The following is a 20,545-nucleotide window of genomic DNA, read 5'->3' as shown; positions in this document are numbered from 1 at the left end:
ATTTATATTAATAATAGTTCTTTTTATTTTTCATAAAACTATACTTAAACAATTAATTATTTAAATTAAATAGTAAATTAGATTTAGTTTGAACTTGATTCTTGTTCTTCCTGAGTGAGTAGTTGGGCAATTAAGAAATACAATGATAATCCAAGGAGGATGAAAGAAACAACAACAACTATTCCAGTAAGAATATAATTAGCCAATACCTTAAATGTGTATGGAGTTTTTATAGAACCTTTACCAAAATCTTTCTTATTTTTATAAATGGATAATATTTCTAATGTTGCAGGAATAGTAAATGCTAAGAATATTGCTAATAATCCAGTAACATCAAATATAACTTGTAAAGATCCTATTGCACATGTTAATAATAAAGGTGGAAGATAGGCAATTGCAAGACTAGAATATTGTGTAATTTTATTATGTTTTTCACGGAAACTATAAGTAAAACAAGTTTGAATATTTGTAGATAATGTTGTTCCAAGTAACGGATATGAGTTACATAAATTAACTACAGGAAATAATAAAATAATATATTGAATTGGATAAGCATACCACTGTGTTTCTCCTTTTCCCCATCCTCCTGCTAAACCAGTATATTTTGACCATGCATTAGTAATTGGTGACAAAACATCACTTCCAAATGTCCAAGAACAAATAAAACCAATTAAGAAATAAAATGCTGCACTCAAAAACATGGCACCCGCTGTAGTGTAAAACAAATATTTCTTCTTATTTACTGGAGTAATAGCGTCTGGTAAGTTTTGATGACAAGTTAAAGCAAATGCAGTATGAGTGAATGCAGTACCAAATCCAACCCATTTAAAAGTATACAAAAATGATATATCAGAATCTATTGGTCCACTTACAATCAATTGTACAATACAAGTTATTAACATTACACTAAAAGCAAAAAATCTATAAAAAGTTAATGCCATTTGTAATTTTCCTTGTTTACTCAAATCAATGAAACTTAGTGATATAACTATAATAGAATATATTGCCAATGATATATAATATGCAAGTTGGCATTCCCAATTTCCTTTTCTTTCGATACAACGCTCAGTATCTCCATAAATCATCCAAAATAAGGTTGTTAAAGTACTAACTGATGTTGCAGCATATGCCCATAATGACCCATAAAGGTATAGTACTAAACAAGCAAAATTAAACCAACGTAAAAATTGTCCACCCCACATTTCTCCTAGTGTAGTATAATCAAATAAACGAAACTTTAATTCATTCACTGGGACTGTATTAAACTCATTCTCTCCTCCATTTTCTTTAATTTCTTTTCTTCCTTCTGAACGAGCCATAGAGTCTATTAAATAATTCATAGTTGTCACATTAATAATAAAGAAACCAATTAAAATAATAGCTGACAATGGTAATCCACCAGTAAAATAAGCAAAAGGAATACCAAATACACCTGTTCCAATAATATAATTAATAACAGTAGCAAATCCTGCAGCCTGAGAATATGAATGAGTTTCTTTCTTTTCTTTTTCATTTAATAACAATTCTTGTTCCTTTTTTAGTGGTTTAGAGTCATAGTTAGAGACAGAAGTATCATCACAAATAATGTTCTTCTCTTCTTCTTCACTCATACCTCTCAATGCATGTTATTAAGATCTATTCTTCTACTTACATCTAATTCTTCTTAAGAATTTATCCATTTATTTTAAAATTCTAAGATATTCTTTTGAACCTTCGGCATATGATCTTAAATTTATTACTTTTCTCTTTTCATAATATAATAAACAAAATAATAATACTTAGTAAATTAATAATATAAACTAACAGGTATCATTTTTTGGTAGTCTTTTTTGTTGATTTACGAGTATTTCGAGTTTTTGGTTTTTTTAAGTCTAAGTCTTCATCTTCAATATATATCTCTCCATCATCAGTTGAAGCATCTAAATCACCAAAACTAGAAAGAAAAGATTGATCTTGTTCTTCAACTATTTCATCTAAAGCTTCATCACGAAAATCAATTTGTTCATCACAATTTGGTCTAGAAGGACAGACAATAAAATTAAAGATTTCTTCTAATTTATCAATTCTTTTATTACTTTGATGTAAACAAAAGATTCTAATTAATTCATCAATAACTTCATCACTTTTCTTTTCTAGTGCACTTTGTACTCTTTTTGAATTTTTATTAAATTCTGATTTAATAGTTTGTTCTAATCCACAAAATGCTAATACATTCATTAGTCTTTCAGTAGCAACACCCATAGTTCCATAAAATAAACGATGGATTTGAACTAATTTGTCTGTACTTAATTCATTAATATTTGTAGAAATCTTTTTACTTGTTCCTAGAATGATTCCTTCTCCATCTAAACGTAATGTTTTTGATTTTTGAGGAATATCATTTTGATATCTATCAATTAAATGATGTTCTCGAGTAGTTCTATGCATGTTTATTAATGAATTAATTTGTGTTATCTAAATTAAACCCTTATTCTTTTTTAATTCTTTTTTTCATTCAAATAAACTATCATTTTGTGTAGTTTTCAAACTGTTTTTTTATGCTTTTTAAGTTTTTACCTCTTTTTGTTTATTTATTTAAATCGTGGTTTGAATGTTTTTTAAAAATTGAAATTTTGTATATTCCTATGTAAACCATGATTTATGTTATTATTGGATGTTTTATGATATACTATAAAAATGACTTATATAATAAAATTATTATCATTATTTTTCATTTTCTTATATACAATACATAAAAGAACTGTTTAAATTAATTAAAATAAATTATGAATAAGAAAATAATTGGACATTATGAAATAATGATAGTCTCTATGTATTTTAATGATATTAATGATTTTATTAATTTAGAATTGGCTGTAAAAAGGTTTAAAGGAAATATGGAAAGATTTCATTTTAATCCAATTTCATTAACAACAAAAACCCTGAAATATTTCCCTTCATTAGAAACTTTACATTTATATAATAGAAATGATAAAGAATTACATAATAAACAAATAATTAAATATATAATATGGTATAAAGTATCATATACATATTATATGAAACATAAATCTAATACTTTAAAGGAATTTAAAAATATAACATTTAACGAAGATGACGTCACTAATTTTGGATATGAAATTCCAAAACAAATAAAAATTGTTAAGAAAAATTGTTTTATAAATAATCATTCATTCAAAGAAATAACTATTCCACCATCTGTTCTTTCTATTCACCGTTCTTGTTTATGGGTTTGTAAACAATTACGATCATTAAAAATATCACAACAAGATTACGTCATATTCTCTAATCATCTTTTCTTTAATTTTTATAATCTTTGTTCATTGGAATTACCTAATTCTATAGTAAAAATAAATAATAAAAAAATTCCATCAATACAAAATAATCAAATATTTAATATTCCAACAACTGTTACTTCATTAAATGACTATTGTTTTTCTGAATGTTCATCATTATTATCAATTCAAATTCCTTCTTCAGTTATACTTATTGGAAATTGTGCATTTAAAAAATGTTATTTTCTTCAAGTAATTCAACTCCCAATTGACATACTTACATTACCAAAATCTTGTTTTGCATTATGTACTTCTCTTCAAACAATTATACTCCCAAATTCTTTAAAATGTTTAAGAAATAAATGTTTTGTTAATTGTTATTCTCTCCATTCAATTACTATTCCAAACTCAGTTAGTCAAATTGGGTCACATTGTTTTGAAGGTTGTAGGTCATTATCATCAGTAATACTATCAACTTCTTTATCTTCAATTAGTTCTAATTGCTTTAATTTTTGTTCATCTCTTCGTTCTATAACATTACACTCCTCAATACTTTCAATAGAAACATATTCTTTTAAAAATTGTTATTCTCTAACAACAGTTCAAATTAATTCACCATTATGTTCAATAGATCCAACATCATTTGAAGGATGTATTAATTTACATGAAATTTAATATTATTTAATGAAACAATAATTAATTATTTATTCTAATTATTAAATAATACCTTATAATAAAAATAAATCGTATTTAATTGAAAAATGCAATAACTTAATTCTAAAACATTTTCTTAGCAACATCCAGATTGTTTTTCAGGACTAACAATTGTAATATTATTCTTCTTTGGAATATTTGCCATAATCTCTTTATTATTATAAATCCCTTTTGCTAACGTTTCAAATATTTCATTTACACCTTCTCCGGTTTTTGCAGAACATCTCATATGTTGATATCCTTGTTCTTTAGCAGCAGCATCTGCTTGTTCATTTGTAACTTTTGAAGGTAAATCAATTTTATTTCCAACAATAATAATGAATGCAATTTCTTGTTCAATTTGATATTCTTGAATCCAATGAGTAATCTACAATAATATTAATTTCTTCTTTAATAATATACTAAAAGAAACAAACTTTATTAAATGATTCAACATCAGAAACGTCATACACAACAAGACATCCTTGTGTTCCTTTATAATATGATGATGTTACATTTCGAAATCTTTCTTGACCAGCTAATAAAATAATATTATTATTTTATTCCTTTTTTTTTCTTAATCTAAAATAACAAACCAGTATCCCATAGTTGTAATTTAATTGTTAAATCTCCTACTTTAACTAATTTGGAATTAAAATCAACACCAATGGTTGATATCAATTCATCATGAAATTTATCTTCACAATACCTTTCCATAATAGCAGTCTTACCAACTGAAGGCTCTCCAATAATTAAAACCTTAAATGTGTAATCAGCTGCGTTTGACATTTATTTTATTTTTATAGATTCTTTATTTTCATTTTACTTTTTTCTCTTCTCCTTTTTTAAACATCAACGAAATTTCTTTGTTTTGTATTTTCTTTTCAATATTTTTTTTTGATTTTTATCACATTTTTAATTTATCAAAAATATATTTTATGATATATATCTCAAAAAAAAAAAATATTTATATAATACAGAAAAATTAAAAAGGAAATAAAAAATATGAGGTAAGAAAAAACCCTTAGATCTCATTTTAAAAATCACGGGTTCACTAAAAATTTTCAAGTGATATTCGGAATGAGCAGCAGACCATTTGTCACTATTTATGATGGTATCACTGGAGAAGCTGAAAAAACACAAGTTAGACTTCCAGCTGTTTTTCTTGCACCAATTAGAGGAGATGTAGTTCATTTCGTTTATAGAAATCAAAGTAAAAATACTAGACAACCAGAAGGAGTATCAACTAAAGCTGGTAAACAACATTCAGCTATTTCATGGGGAACTGGAAGAGCTGTAGCTAGAATTCCAAGAATTAGTGGATCAGGATCAGGAAGAAATGGACAAGGAGCTTTTGGTAATATGACTAGAAAGGGTCATATGTTCTCTCCACTTAAGAATTTCAGAAAATGGCAAAGAAAAACACCAAAACAAATGAGAAGATTTGCTGTTGCTTCATGTATTGCTGCTTCAGCTGTTCCAGCTCTTGTTTCAGCACGTGGACATCATATTGCAGGAGTACCACAAATTCCATTAGTTGTTAATTCAAAATCAATTTCAGTTATTAAGAAGACCAAACAAGCTGTTTATCTCTTAAAGAAAATTAATGCTTATTCAGATGTTCTTAAAGTTATTGCTTCAAAGACTGTTCGTGCTGGTCAAGGAAAAATGAGAGGAAGAAAGATTAAGGAAAGAAAAGGACCATTAGTTGTTTATGGTAATGATGATCTTCAAGCTGTTAAAGCATTCAGAAATATTCCAGGTGTAGATACATGCCGTGTTGAAAATCTTTCAGTTCTTAATCTTGCACCAGGATGCCATATAGGTAGATTCATTATTTGGACTGAATCAGCATTCAAGAAACTTAACACCATCTTTGGAACTCAAAAGAAGATGGCACAAGGTAAATCAGGATTCAGAATTGCTCATGCTCAAATGGCTGTTCCAGATATGAAGAGAGTTGTTGTTGCTGCTGAAAAAGCTAAACTTCTTAGAGCTAAAATTGTCTTACCAAAAGTACCAAAGAGAGCTAATCCACTTAAGAATTGGGCTGCTATGGTTAAATTAAATCCATATGCTAAGATTGCATCACATAAACTTGCTCAAGTTGCTAAAGCACAAGCAGCACATAAAGCACAATATGCAGCTAAAATGGAAAAGATTCTTGCAGCAAAGAAAGAAGCATTAAATCAATCAGTTGCTAAGAGATTTGGTAAAACTCAAAAAGTTGATGGAAAGGTTGTTAAAGTTAAAGTTGAAAATAATCTTCTTAAAGCCACAGTTAAGAGAACTGCTAAACAAGATGCTTATATGAAGAAGTATGATGGAATCGTTAAGGCAAATGCCAAGAAATATGCTGAAAAAATTGGATTCTAAGAGAAGATAATAATGAAGTTGTTTTGGTTTCTTTGTTTGATTTAATTTTTTTATGTAATAATAAAAATAGATAAAAGTAATTATTTTTTATAGAAAAGAAATTTTGTATAAATAAAAAAATTTATATGAAAAATATTAAATTTTAAATATATCAAAAGAAATAATAATTTAAATGATTGGAAATTGAATTATGATAAACTTCTTTTAATACCGTTTTTGATTTGTTCCAAATTATAAAAAAGAAGAAGAATAAATGATAAAAAATATAAGAGTTAATACAATCATTAGAACCAATATACCCTATTTGATTAAATAATAGTACGTATCTGAACAACAACAACTGAAATATTATCTTTACTATCTTTTTCTAAAGCATTATTTCTTACACACTGAGCTTTAATATCACTTGTAAATTCTTCTAATAATATTTCTCTAAGAAAATCCTCACTAACAACTGAAATACCATCACTAGCAACAAGTATTGATTTAATAGTAGATAATGATATAATATCTATTGATGGCAAACAAGACAATGGAGGATGAAATTGTTTATCTCCAATTGAACGAGTGATAGTAATCTTACCATTAACACGTAATACACCAGATACATTTACAATATTTCCACCATTTTGTTTAATCATTTCAACTTCATCTTTATCATAAAGATTATGATCTTTACCTACTTTCATTATTTCATCATCTGTAGTTAATACATAAATTGGTGAATCACCACATCTACAAATTATAACATCATTTTCTCTTATAAGAAGAATCGATGCAGTTGTCCCTGATTCAGTAGACATAGAAACTAAAGTATGCATTTGTTCAAATACTTTTGATAAATGGTCTTTGACATGATCTGAATGTACTGTATATCCATCAATTAATGAATAAAATGTGTGCATTGATTTTATTGCAGCCCCTTGTCCATTGTGCCCATCAAATACACCTATAAAATCAATATCATCGTATAACTCACCTTTGACCATAAGAGTATCTTCCATATAAACCCTTTTTCCTATTGTTTGAGCCGTACCAATATCAAATCGTTTTGAACATGAATATTGTTGTTTCTAATTAATGAGTATTAGAACAAATATCTTAACTGTAAAACAAACAAATAATAAAACATCCTCTTCTGATTGATCAAGTACATTTCCATTTTCTGTTTTTAAAGGAGAACCACCCCTTTTTAGTAAATATGAATTTGATAATTTTGGTAATGAAACTCCTGATGACTTAATTATTTTACCATTAACAAAAACAGGTCGTTCTTGACCATAAAAAGCACATTTAGTTAATGAATCTGTCGACCTTATTCTTTTATGTAATTTAGCTTTTTGTTGTTCTTGAATAGGAGAGGCATTAGAAGAAGTAGAATATCGTATGAGTAATGACATGAACTAGTCACTGAATTTTAGTTATTTTTTCTTCTTTTGTTTTGTTTTTTTTAGAAAGTAAAAAAAAAATAATTGTTTTTTTTTTGATTTTTTCATTGTTTTAGAACGTAATATCATTCAATTATTATTTTTTTCCTTCTTTCTTTTTATTATAATAAATGTTTATCTCCTGTAACTACATCTATTAATACTGTAGGTCCTGGACCTACACCTAACACTGTTATTGTTCCTGGATTTATTTCAGTTCTTCCTGCATCAACTACTTCATAATATAATATACCTAACTCTTCATAAGTTTGCTTCATTACTTCAAACTCTTTAACATCTTCTATTTTAACAACTACTTTCTTTGCTCCTTGATTTTCCCATTCAATAATACATTCTGGTGAAATTTCCATTGCTTTTTGAAAACACCCAATAGCTGCATGAGCACATTGAGAACATTTTTTACCAATAGACATTGGTATATCATTACGAACACATAATACCATTTTATATTCCATAGAATTTAAAGAAAAATAATACTTTTGTTTGGATCTTTTTATTTCTTATTGATTCAAACAAAAAAATAAACAAAAATATTGAAATAAAACCATTTCATTTTATTTTGAAACTGTTAGTGTTTCTCTAGTTGGTTCATTTTTATTCACTTTTGTTTGTACACTAGCTAAACCAATAATAGAGAGACTAACAATTATTAAAACAAAAAATGAAAAACCAGCAATATCAACTAGTAATGCAAGTAAAAGATAAATTGCAACAGCAATACCATAGACATAAACTGGCTCAATTTTAGCTTTTTCTAAGATAGATTGATCAACATCTTCAATTATAAGATAAGAAACTAATGTACCTACAAAAAAGAATAAACATGCAAAATTTTCTAGTTCAAATAATGACATAACACTTGCAAAAATAATTCCAATAACAGTATAACTTAAATAATGTGAAAAAATGTTTTTAGTAATTCGTTCTATTAACACATTAGCATCTTTTGGAATCTCATATTTTAAATTAAGTATTTCAATAATATCTTGTTGGATTTCTCCAGCAAGATTTCCAAAGAATTTTGTTGCATCAAACTTCATTAAATATACCTTTTAATTCTAAGTTCTTTATCAATAAATATTTTCCCTCAAAAACTGTTTTAATTCTTCAGTTTAATTAAATTTAGATATCATTTTTGTTTATGTTTTAAGTTCTAACTTATAAGTTCTTTTTGACCTTCTAATTTAACAAGAAATTTTTGTTATTTATTCATTCTTATTTCAGCTTGACTCCATTTAGTTAATGCTTCATCATAAGAGGTTGCTTTTTGTTTTTCTGAATATTCATTTGAAATAATCTCTGACAACTCTAAAAGTAACTCTTTTTGTTCATCATTCCATAACTGCGGATTTTCTTCACATACTTTAACAAATGGTTTAGTTGATATTTTTCCCCAAATTCTTTTTATTGGTTTATTTTTTAATTCGTTGATGAGAATTTTAAAAGTTAAAGTAAGCATTGAAACAACTTCTTGACTGAGTATTGTTGTTTTATCAAACTCTCCAGTTTCATTTGTTAGATATGCCTTTTTAAGAGAAGCAGAAATTAATTTAATATTTTCAATAGCAGAAGTAACACCTTTTCCAAATTCAAAGGCATCTTGAGAAAGGATTTGTTTGAACTTTAAGATTTGACTACACTTTGTAACAATTTGTGATTGAAGAAATGAGATGTGATAAGATTGCATTGCTTCAATTAAGGAGATTTTGTCATTAATCACATCACAAATATTTTCGTTTGGTTCATTTGTTATCAATTTTTCAACAATTTCTAGATATTGTTGTTGTGTTTCATCAGTTATCAGTTTCTTCTTATCATGTAAATTATCTTTAAAAAGAATGTATTAAAAAGAAAACAAAAAAAAAAACAAACAGTTAAACATTCTTTGAGTTTTCTTACAATACGATGCCAATATCCTTTTCTTTCAATAGAGTTTGAAAGCACATCTAAAATTTTAGATACGTCTTTGGCTTCAATATGTTTTTCATCATTGGCGTCAGTTGTTCGTCTTTTCATTATAAAGGAATTTAACAAAGGAAAAGAAAAGAGAAAAACCAAAAAGAAAGAGAAAGAAAAATTAATAGTATAATTTATAATAAAATATTAATATGAACTAATTTTGTTTATTTGAAGAGCCAAAAATACAAGTTTTGAAGAAAGAAAAGAAGACAAATCTGGAATCGAAGTAATGTTCTCGGATTTTCTTTCAACACCACTTGATAGTAGCTCACCTAGAATGGCTTATAGTGCATCTCCAAGATCAAGAAAACCAGCTATATACAGAGGAACACCACCAACATTTACTTCAACATTAAGGTGTGTTCAATCAGGTACAGAAATTGGATTACCAGAAGAAACATGGGAAGTAAATATTGAACCAGACGGTACTATTAAGAAAGAAGGTAAAACACTAAATTCTGTTTGTTAGTTATCTTGAATGACTTCGAAGTAATGAATTAAATGAAATATGAGTTTGTTATTTTTAATAAATAAATTACTTATTTAGTAGGAGTTAATTGAGCCATTACCTCGGTTTGCAATTGGGATTGCTCAAACACGTGGTGTAAGAGAAAATATGGAAGATGTTATATCTACTTGTCATTTAGAACGAAATAAAGATTTGGTTGGAGTGTTTGATGGACATAATGGAGATTCAGCTGCTCGGATAGCAGCTACATTATTAAAACAAGATACTAAAAATTATACATTACTTGATGATATTCATTTTATTGATTTATTTAATCATTTACAAAAGAAGATTGTTTCACAAACACAAAGTGGAACTACTGCAACAGTACTTTATCTAGGCTGTGAAATAGTTAAAATAGCATATGTAGGTGATTGTTCAGTGTATTTAATTGATAATAATGGAATAAATAAAATTACTGTACCACATCGTTGTGGAAATATTCTAGAAGAAAAAAGGATATTAACAAGTGGTGGAACGATAGAAGATATTGATGGAATAAGACGTGTGAATGGAATAATTAATATTACTAGAAGTTTAGGTGATAAAGAACTTCATCCTCCATTATCCTTTGAACCAGAGATATATTCAGTTAATGTAAAAAAAGGATTGAGTCATATTGTAATAATAAGTGATGGTGCTGATACAGTAAAGTTTGTGTTGCAATAATATTATTTATTTTAATGAAATAATTAATTTGTTATAGTGAAAAAGAACTAGAAAAGATGATTAGAAGATCTCCAACAGTTTCTATTGCAGCAGCAGCAATTAGAAATGAAGCATTTAAACAAAAAAGCAAAGATAATATTTCTGTTGTTGTAGTTGATATGAAATTTAGTTCATATGAAAGAAAAACAACATCACCTTTAGTTGATGATTTATGTATTGCAGGTGGTGATGAAGACAATCCATTTGATTTTTAAAGTGTATCAACATTAATTTATCTCTTTTAGATATTAAAAAGAGTATCAAACTTGTTAATCTTTTATTCAAAAAAAAGAATGAAAGAATACTAATAGTTTAATTGCATTAATTGTTTTTTAAGTTCAAATTTATTTTCAGCAATACCTCGAATTATTAATAAACTCTTATCTATTGGAACTGTTTCATTTCCAACTACTTCTCCTAAGGTTTCTAATAAATCATTCATTGCTTTTATTTTACTTTGAATTGTGAATTTTTCCATTTGTTCTTTATTTATTTGTTTTTTAAAATCATCGATAAGAGATACATCTTTAGGTAGTGGATTATTTGAAATCCATTGTTGCAATGATTCTATTTCTTCTTTTGTTTGATTGATTGAATAAATAATAGAATCTTTCATTTGTTGAATTTGGTCTTTTTTCATTAAATTATTTTGAACACCTTCTTTGTTGATATAGTATTGATTATAAGGTGAAACAAAATTATAATTTTCATTTAAAGTGGTCTGCTCTTGTTCAGATTGTTTATATTTAGTAAAAGTATTATTTTGTTGTTGTAATTCTGATGGATTTGTTAATGTCTTTTCTTTGCTATGGTCATAGTCTTGTACGTAATAATCTGTTATATTAGTATTAGAAATTTTGGTACTTGATCTAATCTCATTTTGGTATTGTTGAGGTGTTATAAATGTAGAAGATTGTGGAGATAACAAAGGGTTTGATAGAGAGGGGTATTGGTTTGGAGTATATTGTGGGTGAGAATATGGTAAATAAGGATTATGTATATTTTGGTATGAAGGATATTGGTTTTGATAAGGGTAATATTGGGTAGTGGAAGACATCTGTTGTTGATAAGTTGGGTTATTTGTTGAGTATAATAAGTTTGATTGTTGAGTAAGATATTGTTGATAAGATGTGGTTGGGTTTGGAGTGAATGAATTTGATTTAGAATAAAGAAAAGGGGATAATTGAGCATTTTTACGAACAGGAGGTATTGAACCAAAAAATGCTAATAGTCTTTCAAGTAATAACAATAAATCTGTTGAACTGTTCCATTGTTGTTGTATATTTTGGATAAAACCATCTTCTTTTACTAAAGGATGATTTTTTACAATTTCCATTCCTTGAGAGATAAAACAAGATAATTCAGGAGGAGATAATGGATAATTATAAGTAAATGCTATTAACATTGGAACTCCAAACACTTTTCTTTCATAAACAATTGGAAGGAAACCTTCTAAAGAAATGTATTGATGTGAAGAATATTTAGATAAAGTAATACCAATTTTTAATTTAGGATATTTAATTTGAAGACGTTTAATATCTTTTGTGACACTGTCACAGTCATTATAAAATTCTCTTACAGAGGAAAGGAAGAAATTAATTTCTTGCATAGATTAATTAACAAAATTTAATACTCAGTTCTTTGATAATTTCTTTTTTGATTTATATTTTAAAAAATATATTTAAATAATACTTAAATATTGATATTTCAATTAGAAATAATATTCTTCTGTTATTAGAACCAACTTAGTCCAATTACATCAGCAACAAATTGAACTAATGCAAATGAAAAACATATAATAGCAATTATCAAAATTGGCCATGCCCAATATGATGATGAATATTTACCACTAAATGAAGTGACATATGTTTTACTTCCCCATTTTCTTCTTATAATAAATTTACTATATATTTGTAATACTCCTGGGATAATGAATAATAAAAAGAATCCAAAAATTCCTGCAAAATTGAAAATAACTTCTAAATCTCCTTTAATTGCACCAGCAATTAGAGGAGGAACAGCTGCAACTAAACGACTAGAATATAACCATATTTTAGGACTTTTTTCTTTCCATTGTTTTGGAATCATTTGAAGTAAATTAGAAGATAATGTTACACAAACTAATGGATATTCTGATGTTAAGTTAATTGCTGGGAATAATAATATTACCCATTGAACAACTACTCCATACCATTTTGCAGAACTACCATCATCACATACTCCAAATCCACCATTACATCCAGTAAAACCTAACCAATTATGAGTTACAGGTGTTCTTGTTGCATCTCCAAAACAAAATGAACAAGCAAATCCAATAATTACATATAAAATGGTTGCAGTAGTAATTCCTAATACAACAATTCTTCTAAGATGATTTTTTGGTTTTGTTGGAGTCACAACATCTGGTAAATTTTGATGACATGCTAATGCCACACTACAAGAACTAAACAAAGTTCCAAATCCTCCAATATCTATGAAGAACGTTAATGTTGATTTTGATGGTGGAATAACTTCATAAGTACCTTTTACTGAATTATAAATGATATGAATTATACACGTTAAAGCCATTACTCCAAAACAGAAAAATCTCCAACATGTTAATATGTTTTGTAAAATTGCTTGTTCAGCTACTCCCATTAATGACAACGGAATAACAATTAATGCAAACAATACTATTCCAGATAAGTAAGTCAAATGACATGGTCCAAAAAGATCCCAATCTCCCATTACAATTGAACATTCACCAAACTTACTTAATGGATATTTCCATAATATCATTGTTACTGAAGAACTGAATACACTGGAATATGCCCATAAAGCACCATAACAAAAAAATGATAAAATAATAATTGAGGTCATTTTACCTCCTTTACCAAAAAATATTGCAGACATTCTAGTATAATTATAAACTTCATATTCTATTTCATTTTGAGGTCGTTGGGCATTTCTACTTCTTCTATAGGTTTCCATAACCCCACTTGAACGAGCCATATTTTCAAGAACCCATATAGCTGTAACAATACTCATTAAATAAAAAAATAATGTTGTTATTAAAGATAATCCAAGTCCAGCATTTTCAAAGGCATAAGGTAATCCAAATACTCCAGTACCTACAATATAATTAATTAAAATTCCAAATGTTTGTAAAGGTGATATAGTATGTACATTAACTGATTTAGACACTATCTCTTGTTCTTCTTCTATTTCTTTTAAATTTTCTTCGATATCACTTGAGTCAGAATTGAGAGGAGGCAATGTTTCTGAATTATCAACTTTCTCATTTTCATCAACTAACACTGCAGTTTCTTGATGATCAGTAGAAGGCTCGTTCGGAAAAGAGCTTGACATCTGTTAGTTTATTTCAAGTTCGATCCCGAAAAGTATTTCGAAGCTACTAATTGTGTACGATTTTAGTTTTATCTTCTAGAATGTCTTTACTTATTTAAGGAGACTATTCTTTGAATTGTCACGACTTTTTTTCTTAATTATGCAAATAAAAAAAATTATTTAATTTTGATTAATTTAAAAAACCGAAAATTAAAAAGTGAATAGAAAAACAGGAATTTAGAAAAATGAAAAGCAAGAAACCAATTACCACTCCAAAACATCTCTCAGACAACCCCCTAAACAAAAAACCATTTGAAACAATACCCTACCGTTTTTCTGAAAGTGGAAATATTAGAGAACCCTTATATAGTATGAGTAAAGATTTTCATGGTTATTCTATGTCTTTTCCTGGTAGGAAAAATTCAGGAGGTTTAAGTGATGATGATTATGATGAGAGTGATTCTGATTGTCATAATGAAACAGACGAAGAACATCCAGATTTATCAAGTGATGATGAAAGGACAACTGAAGATAATGATGAAACTGAAGTGATTATTACTGAAGAAAATTATGAAGAAATTGTAGATAGACTTAAACAAATGGTTTTAAATCAAATAATTTCACAACATCAAAATGAACAAACTAAATTACGTAAAAGATTTATAGAGTGTTGTTCTATTATTAACAAAGAAAAAGATGATATTATCCATGATATGGAATTGTTTGGATTAGGTAGTCTTGATAAAGACAAAATTAATGATACTCTTAGTTGTCTCGAAAATACAATCAATGATTTACAGAGAAATTTTGAAGATAAAAAATATATTAGCACCATTAATTAAATAAATGTTTATTAATTCTGATTTTTGAAATTTTTACTGTTTAATGTTTTCAAATTAACAAAATTTTTTTGATTCTTTATTAATTTATACTTACTTTTGTTATTTAAAAGATCAAAACGTCATAAAAGAGACATTAAAACGAAAATAAGAATATTCGACTCAATTAGTTTATTGGTATTATATGGGAGATTGTTATTGAAAGGGTTGTGAATACTGGGGTTGACCAAAATTACTACAAAGCCGTTGGTTATCAGCTTGTGGATAGCAAGGACAAACTAAATTAGGCTGTTGGAATTGTGGTACTTGAAAAGGAGGAGTTGGGGAGTGTGGAAATAAATTTTCAATTTCTTGTTTGGTTTGACTTTCTAATTTTCTGTCTAAGTTAATACTTTGAGAAGAAGCATGGTGAGATGATTGGTGAAGTGTTTGTTCAACTTCATTCTGAATAGGGGCTGATGAAACTTGATGTGTTGGTGTATGTTGTTGATTTTTTTGGGTTAAACAAGAACAAGTTTTACCATAACAATATTGATGATTATAAGATAATGGTTGTTCAATTGAATTAAATTGATTGAAGAAATAAGGAGAATCACCATTTATATTATAAGGTTGAGGATAGTAACAATAAGGATAATAATAATAAGGATATTGATACATCATACGTTGATATAAAATTTGTTTTTGTATAAAATGTTTCATATCTTTTTGTTGTTGTTTAATATAATATTTTATTTTTTCTTCATTAACTTTGAAATTTTTTTTAGACATTTCAAACTGATTAAAAGTTTCATCTTTTTGTAGTTGTTGTATAATTTTATTAACTTTTTTTTCAACTTTATAATCAATATAAGCATCAATAATCTTTTTTTGGTGTGAATCTAAACTCTTCTTTAATTTTTTCCATTCATTTTTTAATTTATTATTTGGATTTTTCTTTTTTTCTGCTTTTTCTTCTTTTGTGTTGATTTTGTCTTGAATTGATGCCGCATTAATAATTGAATTTTCTGTAAATAATAAATCATCTCCTTCTTTTTTTTCAGTTTCTTCATTATATTCTTCATTTTCAAATGTATACTCTTTACTTATTTCTTCTTCTTTTGTTTCATCTTCAAAACTAACATTCTTTTCTTGTGTTTGTTTAATACCTTTTTGTACATTTTCTAATGAATTTGTAATCTTTGGAAGTTCTTTAGTCTCATTTCCTGTATTTTGAATTGGTTTTGTTTCTTTACCTTTGACTTCCATTTTTTCCTGATTTTTATTGGTTTTTAAGTTTTTTAATTCGGTTTCAGTTTTTCATTAAAAAAGTTGTAAAATAGTCGTTTTATTAATTTTATTTATTATAAAAAAAATTTCTCATTCTTTTTTAAATTTTCATGAATTTATATCTATTCTTTTTATTTTTCTTTTGACTCCCAAATAACTCTTTTTTGAAGGTAAGTATATCTTTAAAATAAAAACTAAATGTTATCAAATAGTTTTTAAACTTCCTAAAGAAAAGACTAAAATTATGATATAATAATATAAATAACAATAAATTTATAAACAAGTATTATAACCATAAAAAATAGATTAAAACAGAATGACGTTTATGGCAGTTTTATTCTTTTTAATTTATCTTTTATTATTATTATAAATTGTATAATTGAATATTTCATTTATATTTATATTTTATTATATAAAAAATCAATTAATTAAATATTAAAAGAACATAGCTTCTGTTATTCCTAGTTTAGTGGAAACTAATCACATTAATGATTTTAGTAATTCTATGAATTATATTTGGCTGTGATTGAAGCATTATTCATTGACATCCATCATGTTTTTATTACATGATTTTTAATTTAGTTAATGATGTCAATCTCAATCTTTAATTCCTTGTACTTATTTCTTTTCTTCCAATACACTCCATTAATATTATGATATTCAACAATAATCATATTAAATAATAGACCAGTTTTATTCTTTTTATTTAATACATATATCTGGTATTTTGTGATATTGTCCATGAAAGTACAATAAAAGAAATAAAACAAAGAAGAAAAACTAAATAATAAATAAATATCTATTTCTAATAGACATATATCAGTATCTAATTTTTATTTTTATTGATATATCCTTTTCCAATGCAGGAAATACATCAAATTTTAATGCCATGGCTATTGTGTAAAACCTTTGAGTCTTGTAAAGAAAAGCAAATAAGACATAAAAATCCAAGGTTATACAATAAAAAAAGAAATATCAATAGCAATAAATTTCATCACAATAATAATGGTAAAAGAAATATCAAGGAAAATGGTTTAGAAGAAGAAAAACACAAAGAAAAACAAATAAGAAACAAGATAAATACAATAATAATAAAGATTATACAAATAACAAATACAAATGGCTAACAATAAATGATATACAAGAAAGAATAAAAAGAATAACAAGTGAATGGAATGAAGGAGAATACAAAGAAATACTTAAAAAATATGAATGTAAAAAGAAAAGATGGTATGATATTCAACAAGAAGTATATTCAATCAAAAAGAAAAAGATAATTGAAAAAAATCAAAGAAGAAAATAAAGAAAAAAGAAATCAATTATGATTAACCTTATTTTTTAGGTTTTTCATCATGTTGAGAAGTGAGCGAATCAGTTTCTTCAACATGCTTAATTGAAAAAAATCAAAGAAGAAAATAAAGAAAAAACAAAAGACAATGAAGAAAAAGACATTAAAACAAATGACGAAGAAATTAAAAACAAAAACACATTAAAGAAATGAATGATAGATGTAATGCTGCAAGAATAATAAATAACAAAGAATACAAAATAAAATAAACAGACAAGAAATACAATATAAAGAAATTGAATTTTAATTGAAGTGTTGTATTGTTTTGCAATTAATTGGTTGAATAAGAAATTATATAAGAAAGGAATAAAGGAATAAATAGAAAGTATAGTAAAAGCAATAAACATCAATGTAAATAATGAAAAAGAATATATTAAATATATTAAAATGTCACATAAAATAAAAGAAAATACTAAAAGGTACATTAAAATGAAAATAAATGATATAATAGAAAGAAGAGTAGAGTGTGATTCAATAATAAAAAACATCATATTAAAGAATAACTCTACAGAAATTGATGAAGAATACCTTAACACTCTCATCAATAAAGTAAAAGAAATGAAAATAGAAAAATGTACAAACATTAATTATTACTGGAAAAGAAAAGAAGCTAACGAATTAATAATTGAAATTAATAATAGATGGGTATTGTCAGGAAGCAGAATGCAGGATCTGCAAGATGATATGAAGAATATTTCAATGATTATGCACCTCTACCTCCAAAATAAAATAATAGGAGATAAATTTGATGAAATAAAAGAAATCCTAAAGAAAATAAATAGACTAGAAGATATAATCAATGAAATTGTACAGAATAAAGTGCATCATGAAATTAAAAGAACATGATGAATAAGGAATTAAAGTCAAAACACTAGAAAGAATAAAATACCTAAAATATATGATGACAATGATCAAAGAAAGAATTAAATTTAATAAAAATGAAATAATCAGAATCAATACAAATAAAATCATGTTTGATTCTAACAAGAAAATTAAAATAAAGAAGAAACAAAAAATGAAATATACCCAAATAACGATATTACTTTAGAATATTTGAAATCGTTATATGAAACACAGGTGATATTAAATAAAGATAATTGGAAAATAAAACAAATCACCTCGTGGAATGAATGATACAAATACTGTTATTAAAATTTAATAAAAAACCAAAAAAATTAATAAAAAGTGGAATAAAATTAATTTAAACGTTGCAATCCAAATTGAGTATTCATAATTGCAGTTAACTTAGAATTAAATTTACCAACTTCTTTTGGCTTAACAATAGTAGCAAATTTCTTACTTCCATTTGTTGCACGAACAAGACAACCATCACAACCAAGTCCTGGAATTTCTTTTTTCAAATGTGCTAGGCAATTAATTCGTTTCTTTTAAAAATTCATCACCGTTTATTTGATGATTTCTATAAAAGAAAAATGTCAAACCTTGTTTAAATGTTACCCAAACACTTCCACACTTTTTCGTTTTTGATAATTTATAAAGCTTTAGAAGTTCTTCAAGAAATACTTCGTTATCAACAAATCCCATAAATCACAATTATTAATATTTTATATCAGTTCTTTTTGTTTTTAATTTTTATGACTTAATTAATTGCTTATTATTATTATTATAGTTATTTTAAATGAAGTTTGATGAACATCTTATTCGATAAATTTCGTTTACTAACTATATCAGGAAAGAAATATAATCACCTTCTCCTTTAGCATAGGCTTTGTTATACTTTCAATAATGAAGAAATTTAACAAAAGAAAGAATAAACAAAATAAAATATATAAAAATATAGTACAGCCATTCAAACTTAACTCTCTACCTTATGAGGTTATATTTCACAAATAAACAAGTGATACTTCTTGTTTCTATTATTATTTATCCTTATTTTTATTCTTTCTATTATTCTATTATTCTTTTGCTCTTTTTCTTATTTATTAGTCTTTCTATTTAGTCACGTACTTATACTTTATTCACCTGTTATATAAAATACGGTGATGATGCATCATATGCAAATAGAAAAGAAATGCTAAAGAAGAGAGAAGAGCAGATGATAATAGATAAGATACAAACGAAACAAAAAAGAAAAAAAGATATAAAACAAAAACTGAAAAAAGAAAAACTTCAAAAGGAATAAAGAAAAAACAAAAGAAATGGAGATAGAAGGAGAAAGAAAAAGTGTATTAAAAGCATATTTACAGAAATTGAAAACATACCAAGCAAAAGAAGAGGCGTTAGAAAAAATAAAAGAGACGTTAAAAGTTAGTAAAGAGAATATGGGAAGGAATGAGGAGATGTTATTATCATTACAAACGATTGGGATGTCCATTGGAGAAGTACTCAAATGTTTAAGTGAAGAGAAGTATATTGTCAAAGTGTCATTAGGACCACATTATGTAGTTGGATGCCGAAGTTGTATTGACAAGAAAAAGATAACACAAGGAACAAGAGTTGCACTTGATGTGTCTACTAATACTATAATGAAAATCTTACCAAGAGAAGTTCACCCAGCAGTATATTCGATGACAGTAGAAAGTCCAGGGAAAGTTAAATATGAAGATATTGGAGGATTAAGAAATCAAATGAGAGAAATACGAGAAGTAATTGAATTACCAATGACAAATCCCGAATTATTTGAACGAGTAGGAGTTAAAGCACCTAAAGGAGTATTATTATATGGACCACCAGGAACAGGAAAGACACTACTTGCAAGAGCACTTGCAAGTAATTTAGAATGTCACTTTTTAAAAGTTGTTGCAAGTGGGATTGTAGATAAATATCTTGGAGAG

At 26.3% G+C, this 20,545-nt stretch overlaps 15 protein-coding genes across 15 annotated transcripts in view, besides 6 other annotated features; 5 read left to right on the top strand and 10 right to left on the bottom strand.

Annotated features, from left to right (window-relative positions):
• Positions 1 to 83: 83 nt before the first annotated feature.
• EHI_194310 (amino acid transporter, putative) lies at positions 84 to 1,610 on the bottom strand (the record flags this gene model as incomplete). Its single annotated transcript, XM_649615.1, has 1 exon — positions 84 to 1,610. One exon carries the CDS (start codon positions 1,608 to 1,610, stop codon positions 84 to 86), a length of 1,527 nt encoding a protein of 508 aa, XP_654707.1.
• A 199-nt stretch (positions 1,611 to 1,809) lies between these two features.
• EHI_194300 (uncharacterized protein) lies at positions 1,810 to 2,427 on the bottom strand (the record flags this gene model as incomplete). The annotated part of the gene is made up of 1 exon (XM_649616.1): positions 1,810 to 2,427. The coding sequence occupies one exon, from the start codon at positions 2,425 to 2,427 to the stop codon at positions 1,810 to 1,812; it is 618 nt and encodes a 205-aa protein (XP_654708.1).
• A 338-nt stretch (positions 2,428 to 2,765) lies between these two features.
• On the top strand, positions 2,766 to 3,950 carry EHI_194290 (uncharacterized protein; the record flags this gene model as incomplete). Its single annotated transcript, XM_649617.1, has 1 exon — positions 2,766 to 3,950. One exon carries the CDS (start codon positions 2,766 to 2,768, stop codon positions 3,948 to 3,950), a length of 1,185 nt encoding a protein of 394 aa, XP_654709.1.
• A 115-nt stretch (positions 3,951 to 4,065) lies between these two features.
• Positions 4,066 to 4,757, bottom strand: EHI_194280 (Rab family GTPase; the record flags this gene model as incomplete). Its single annotated transcript, XM_649618.1, has 3 exons — positions 4,066 to 4,356; positions 4,406 to 4,506; positions 4,565 to 4,757. 3 exons carry the CDS (start codon positions 4,755 to 4,757, stop codon positions 4,066 to 4,068), a joined length of 585 nt encoding a protein of 194 aa, XP_654710.1.
• A 291-nt stretch (positions 4,758 to 5,048) lies between these two features.
• On the top strand, positions 5,049 to 6,374 carry EHI_194270 (60S ribosomal protein L4, putative; the record flags this gene model as incomplete). The annotated part of the gene is made up of 1 exon (XM_649619.2): positions 5,049 to 6,374. One exon carries the CDS (start codon positions 5,049 to 5,051, stop codon positions 6,342 to 6,344), a length of 1,296 nt encoding a protein of 431 aa, XP_654711.1. The 3' UTR covers positions 6,345 to 6,374.
• A 278-nt stretch (positions 6,375 to 6,652) lies between these two features.
• EHI_194260 (protein phosphatase domain-containing protein) lies at positions 6,653 to 7,744 on the bottom strand (the record flags this gene model as incomplete). Its single annotated transcript, XM_649620.2, has 2 exons — positions 6,653 to 7,417; positions 7,463 to 7,744. 2 exons carry the CDS (start codon positions 7,742 to 7,744, stop codon positions 6,653 to 6,655), a joined length of 1,047 nt encoding a protein of 348 aa, XP_654712.2.
• Positions 7,745 to 7,893: 149 nt separating this feature from the next.
• Positions 7,894 to 8,247, bottom strand: EHI_194250 (uncharacterized protein; the record flags this gene model as incomplete). Its single annotated transcript, XM_649621.1, has 1 exon — positions 7,894 to 8,247. The coding sequence occupies one exon, from the start codon at positions 8,245 to 8,247 to the stop codon at positions 7,894 to 7,896; it is 354 nt and encodes a 117-aa protein (XP_654713.1).
• A 99-nt stretch (positions 8,248 to 8,346) lies between these two features.
• EHI_194240 (uncharacterized protein) lies at positions 8,347 to 8,833 on the bottom strand (the record flags this gene model as incomplete). The annotated part of the gene is made up of 1 exon (XM_649622.2): positions 8,347 to 8,833. The coding sequence occupies exon 1, from the start codon at positions 8,830 to 8,832 to the stop codon at positions 8,347 to 8,349; it is 486 nt and encodes a 161-aa protein (XP_654714.1). The 5' UTR covers position 8,833.
• Positions 8,834 to 8,993: 160 nt separating this feature from the next.
• On the bottom strand, positions 8,994 to 9,808 carry EHI_194230 (uncharacterized protein; the record flags this gene model as incomplete). The annotated part of the gene is made up of 2 exons (XM_001913595.1): positions 8,994 to 9,599; positions 9,665 to 9,808. The coding sequence occupies 2 exons, from the start codon at positions 9,806 to 9,808 to the stop codon at positions 8,994 to 8,996; spliced, it is 750 nt and encodes a 249-aa protein (XP_001913630.1).
• A 172-nt stretch (positions 9,809 to 9,980) lies between these two features.
• EHI_194220 (protein phosphatase domain-containing protein) lies at positions 9,981 to 11,182 on the top strand (the record flags this gene model as incomplete). Its single annotated transcript, XM_649623.1, has 3 exons — positions 9,981 to 10,211; positions 10,302 to 10,912; positions 10,966 to 11,182. The coding sequence occupies 3 exons, from the start codon at positions 9,981 to 9,983 to the stop codon at positions 11,180 to 11,182; spliced, it is 1,059 nt and encodes a 352-aa protein (XP_654715.1).
• Positions 11,183 to 11,271: 89 nt separating this feature from the next.
• EHI_194210 (uncharacterized protein) lies at positions 11,272 to 12,576 on the bottom strand (the record flags this gene model as incomplete). Its single annotated transcript, XM_649624.1, has 1 exon — positions 11,272 to 12,576. The coding sequence occupies one exon, from the start codon at positions 12,574 to 12,576 to the stop codon at positions 11,272 to 11,274; it is 1,305 nt and encodes a 434-aa protein (XP_654716.1).
• A 125-nt stretch (positions 12,577 to 12,701) lies between these two features.
• EHI_194200 (amino acid transporter, putative) lies at positions 12,702 to 14,315 on the bottom strand (the record flags this gene model as incomplete). The annotated part of the gene is made up of 1 exon (XM_649625.1): positions 12,702 to 14,315. The coding sequence occupies one exon, from the start codon at positions 14,313 to 14,315 to the stop codon at positions 12,702 to 12,704; it is 1,614 nt and encodes a 537-aa protein (XP_654717.1).
• A 224-nt stretch (positions 14,316 to 14,539) lies between these two features.
• Positions 14,540 to 15,136, top strand: EHI_194190 (uncharacterized protein; the record flags this gene model as incomplete). The annotated part of the gene is made up of 1 exon (XM_649626.1): positions 14,540 to 15,136. The coding sequence occupies one exon, from the start codon at positions 14,540 to 14,542 to the stop codon at positions 15,134 to 15,136; it is 597 nt and encodes a 198-aa protein (XP_654718.1).
• Positions 15,137 to 15,328: 192 nt separating this feature from the next.
• On the bottom strand, positions 15,329 to 16,381 carry EHI_194180 (uncharacterized protein; the record flags this gene model as incomplete). The annotated part of the gene is made up of 1 exon (XM_649627.1): positions 15,329 to 16,381. One exon carries the CDS (start codon positions 16,379 to 16,381, stop codon positions 15,329 to 15,331), a length of 1,053 nt encoding a protein of 350 aa, XP_654719.1.
• Positions 16,382 to 16,817: 436 nt separating this feature from the next.
• Positions 16,818 to 17,016: a repeat region.
• Positions 17,004 to 17,145: a repeat region.
• Positions 17,146 to 17,251: 106 nt separating this feature from the next.
• Positions 17,252 to 17,717: a repeat region.
• Positions 17,697 to 17,797: a repeat region.
• Positions 17,793 to 17,984: a repeat region.
• Positions 17,946 to 18,890: a repeat region.
• Positions 18,891 to 19,909: 1,019 nt separating this feature from the next.
• Positions 19,910 to 20,545, top strand: part of EHI_194070 (26S protease regulatory subunit S10B, putative) — a gene marked incomplete at both ends in the record, with an annotated part of 744 nt that continues 108 nt past the window's right edge. The window contains one exon of the mRNA XM_001913594.1: positions 19,910 to 20,545. This exon is cut by the window's right edge and continues 108 nt beyond it. Coding sequence (XP_001913629.1) covers positions 19,910 to 20,545 — 636 coding nt within the window.

The sequence above is a fragment of the Entamoeba histolytica genome, genomic scaffold (genome assembly GCF_000208925.1).
Source record: "Entamoeba histolytica HM-1:IMSS scf_1104750519211 genomic scaffold, whole genome shotgun sequence".
NCBI lineage: Eukaryota > Evosea > Mastigamoebida > Endamoebidae > Entamoeba > Entamoeba histolytica.
Note: the sequence above shows the minus strand (reverse complement) of the source record. Positions and strands in the feature narration are given on the sequence as shown.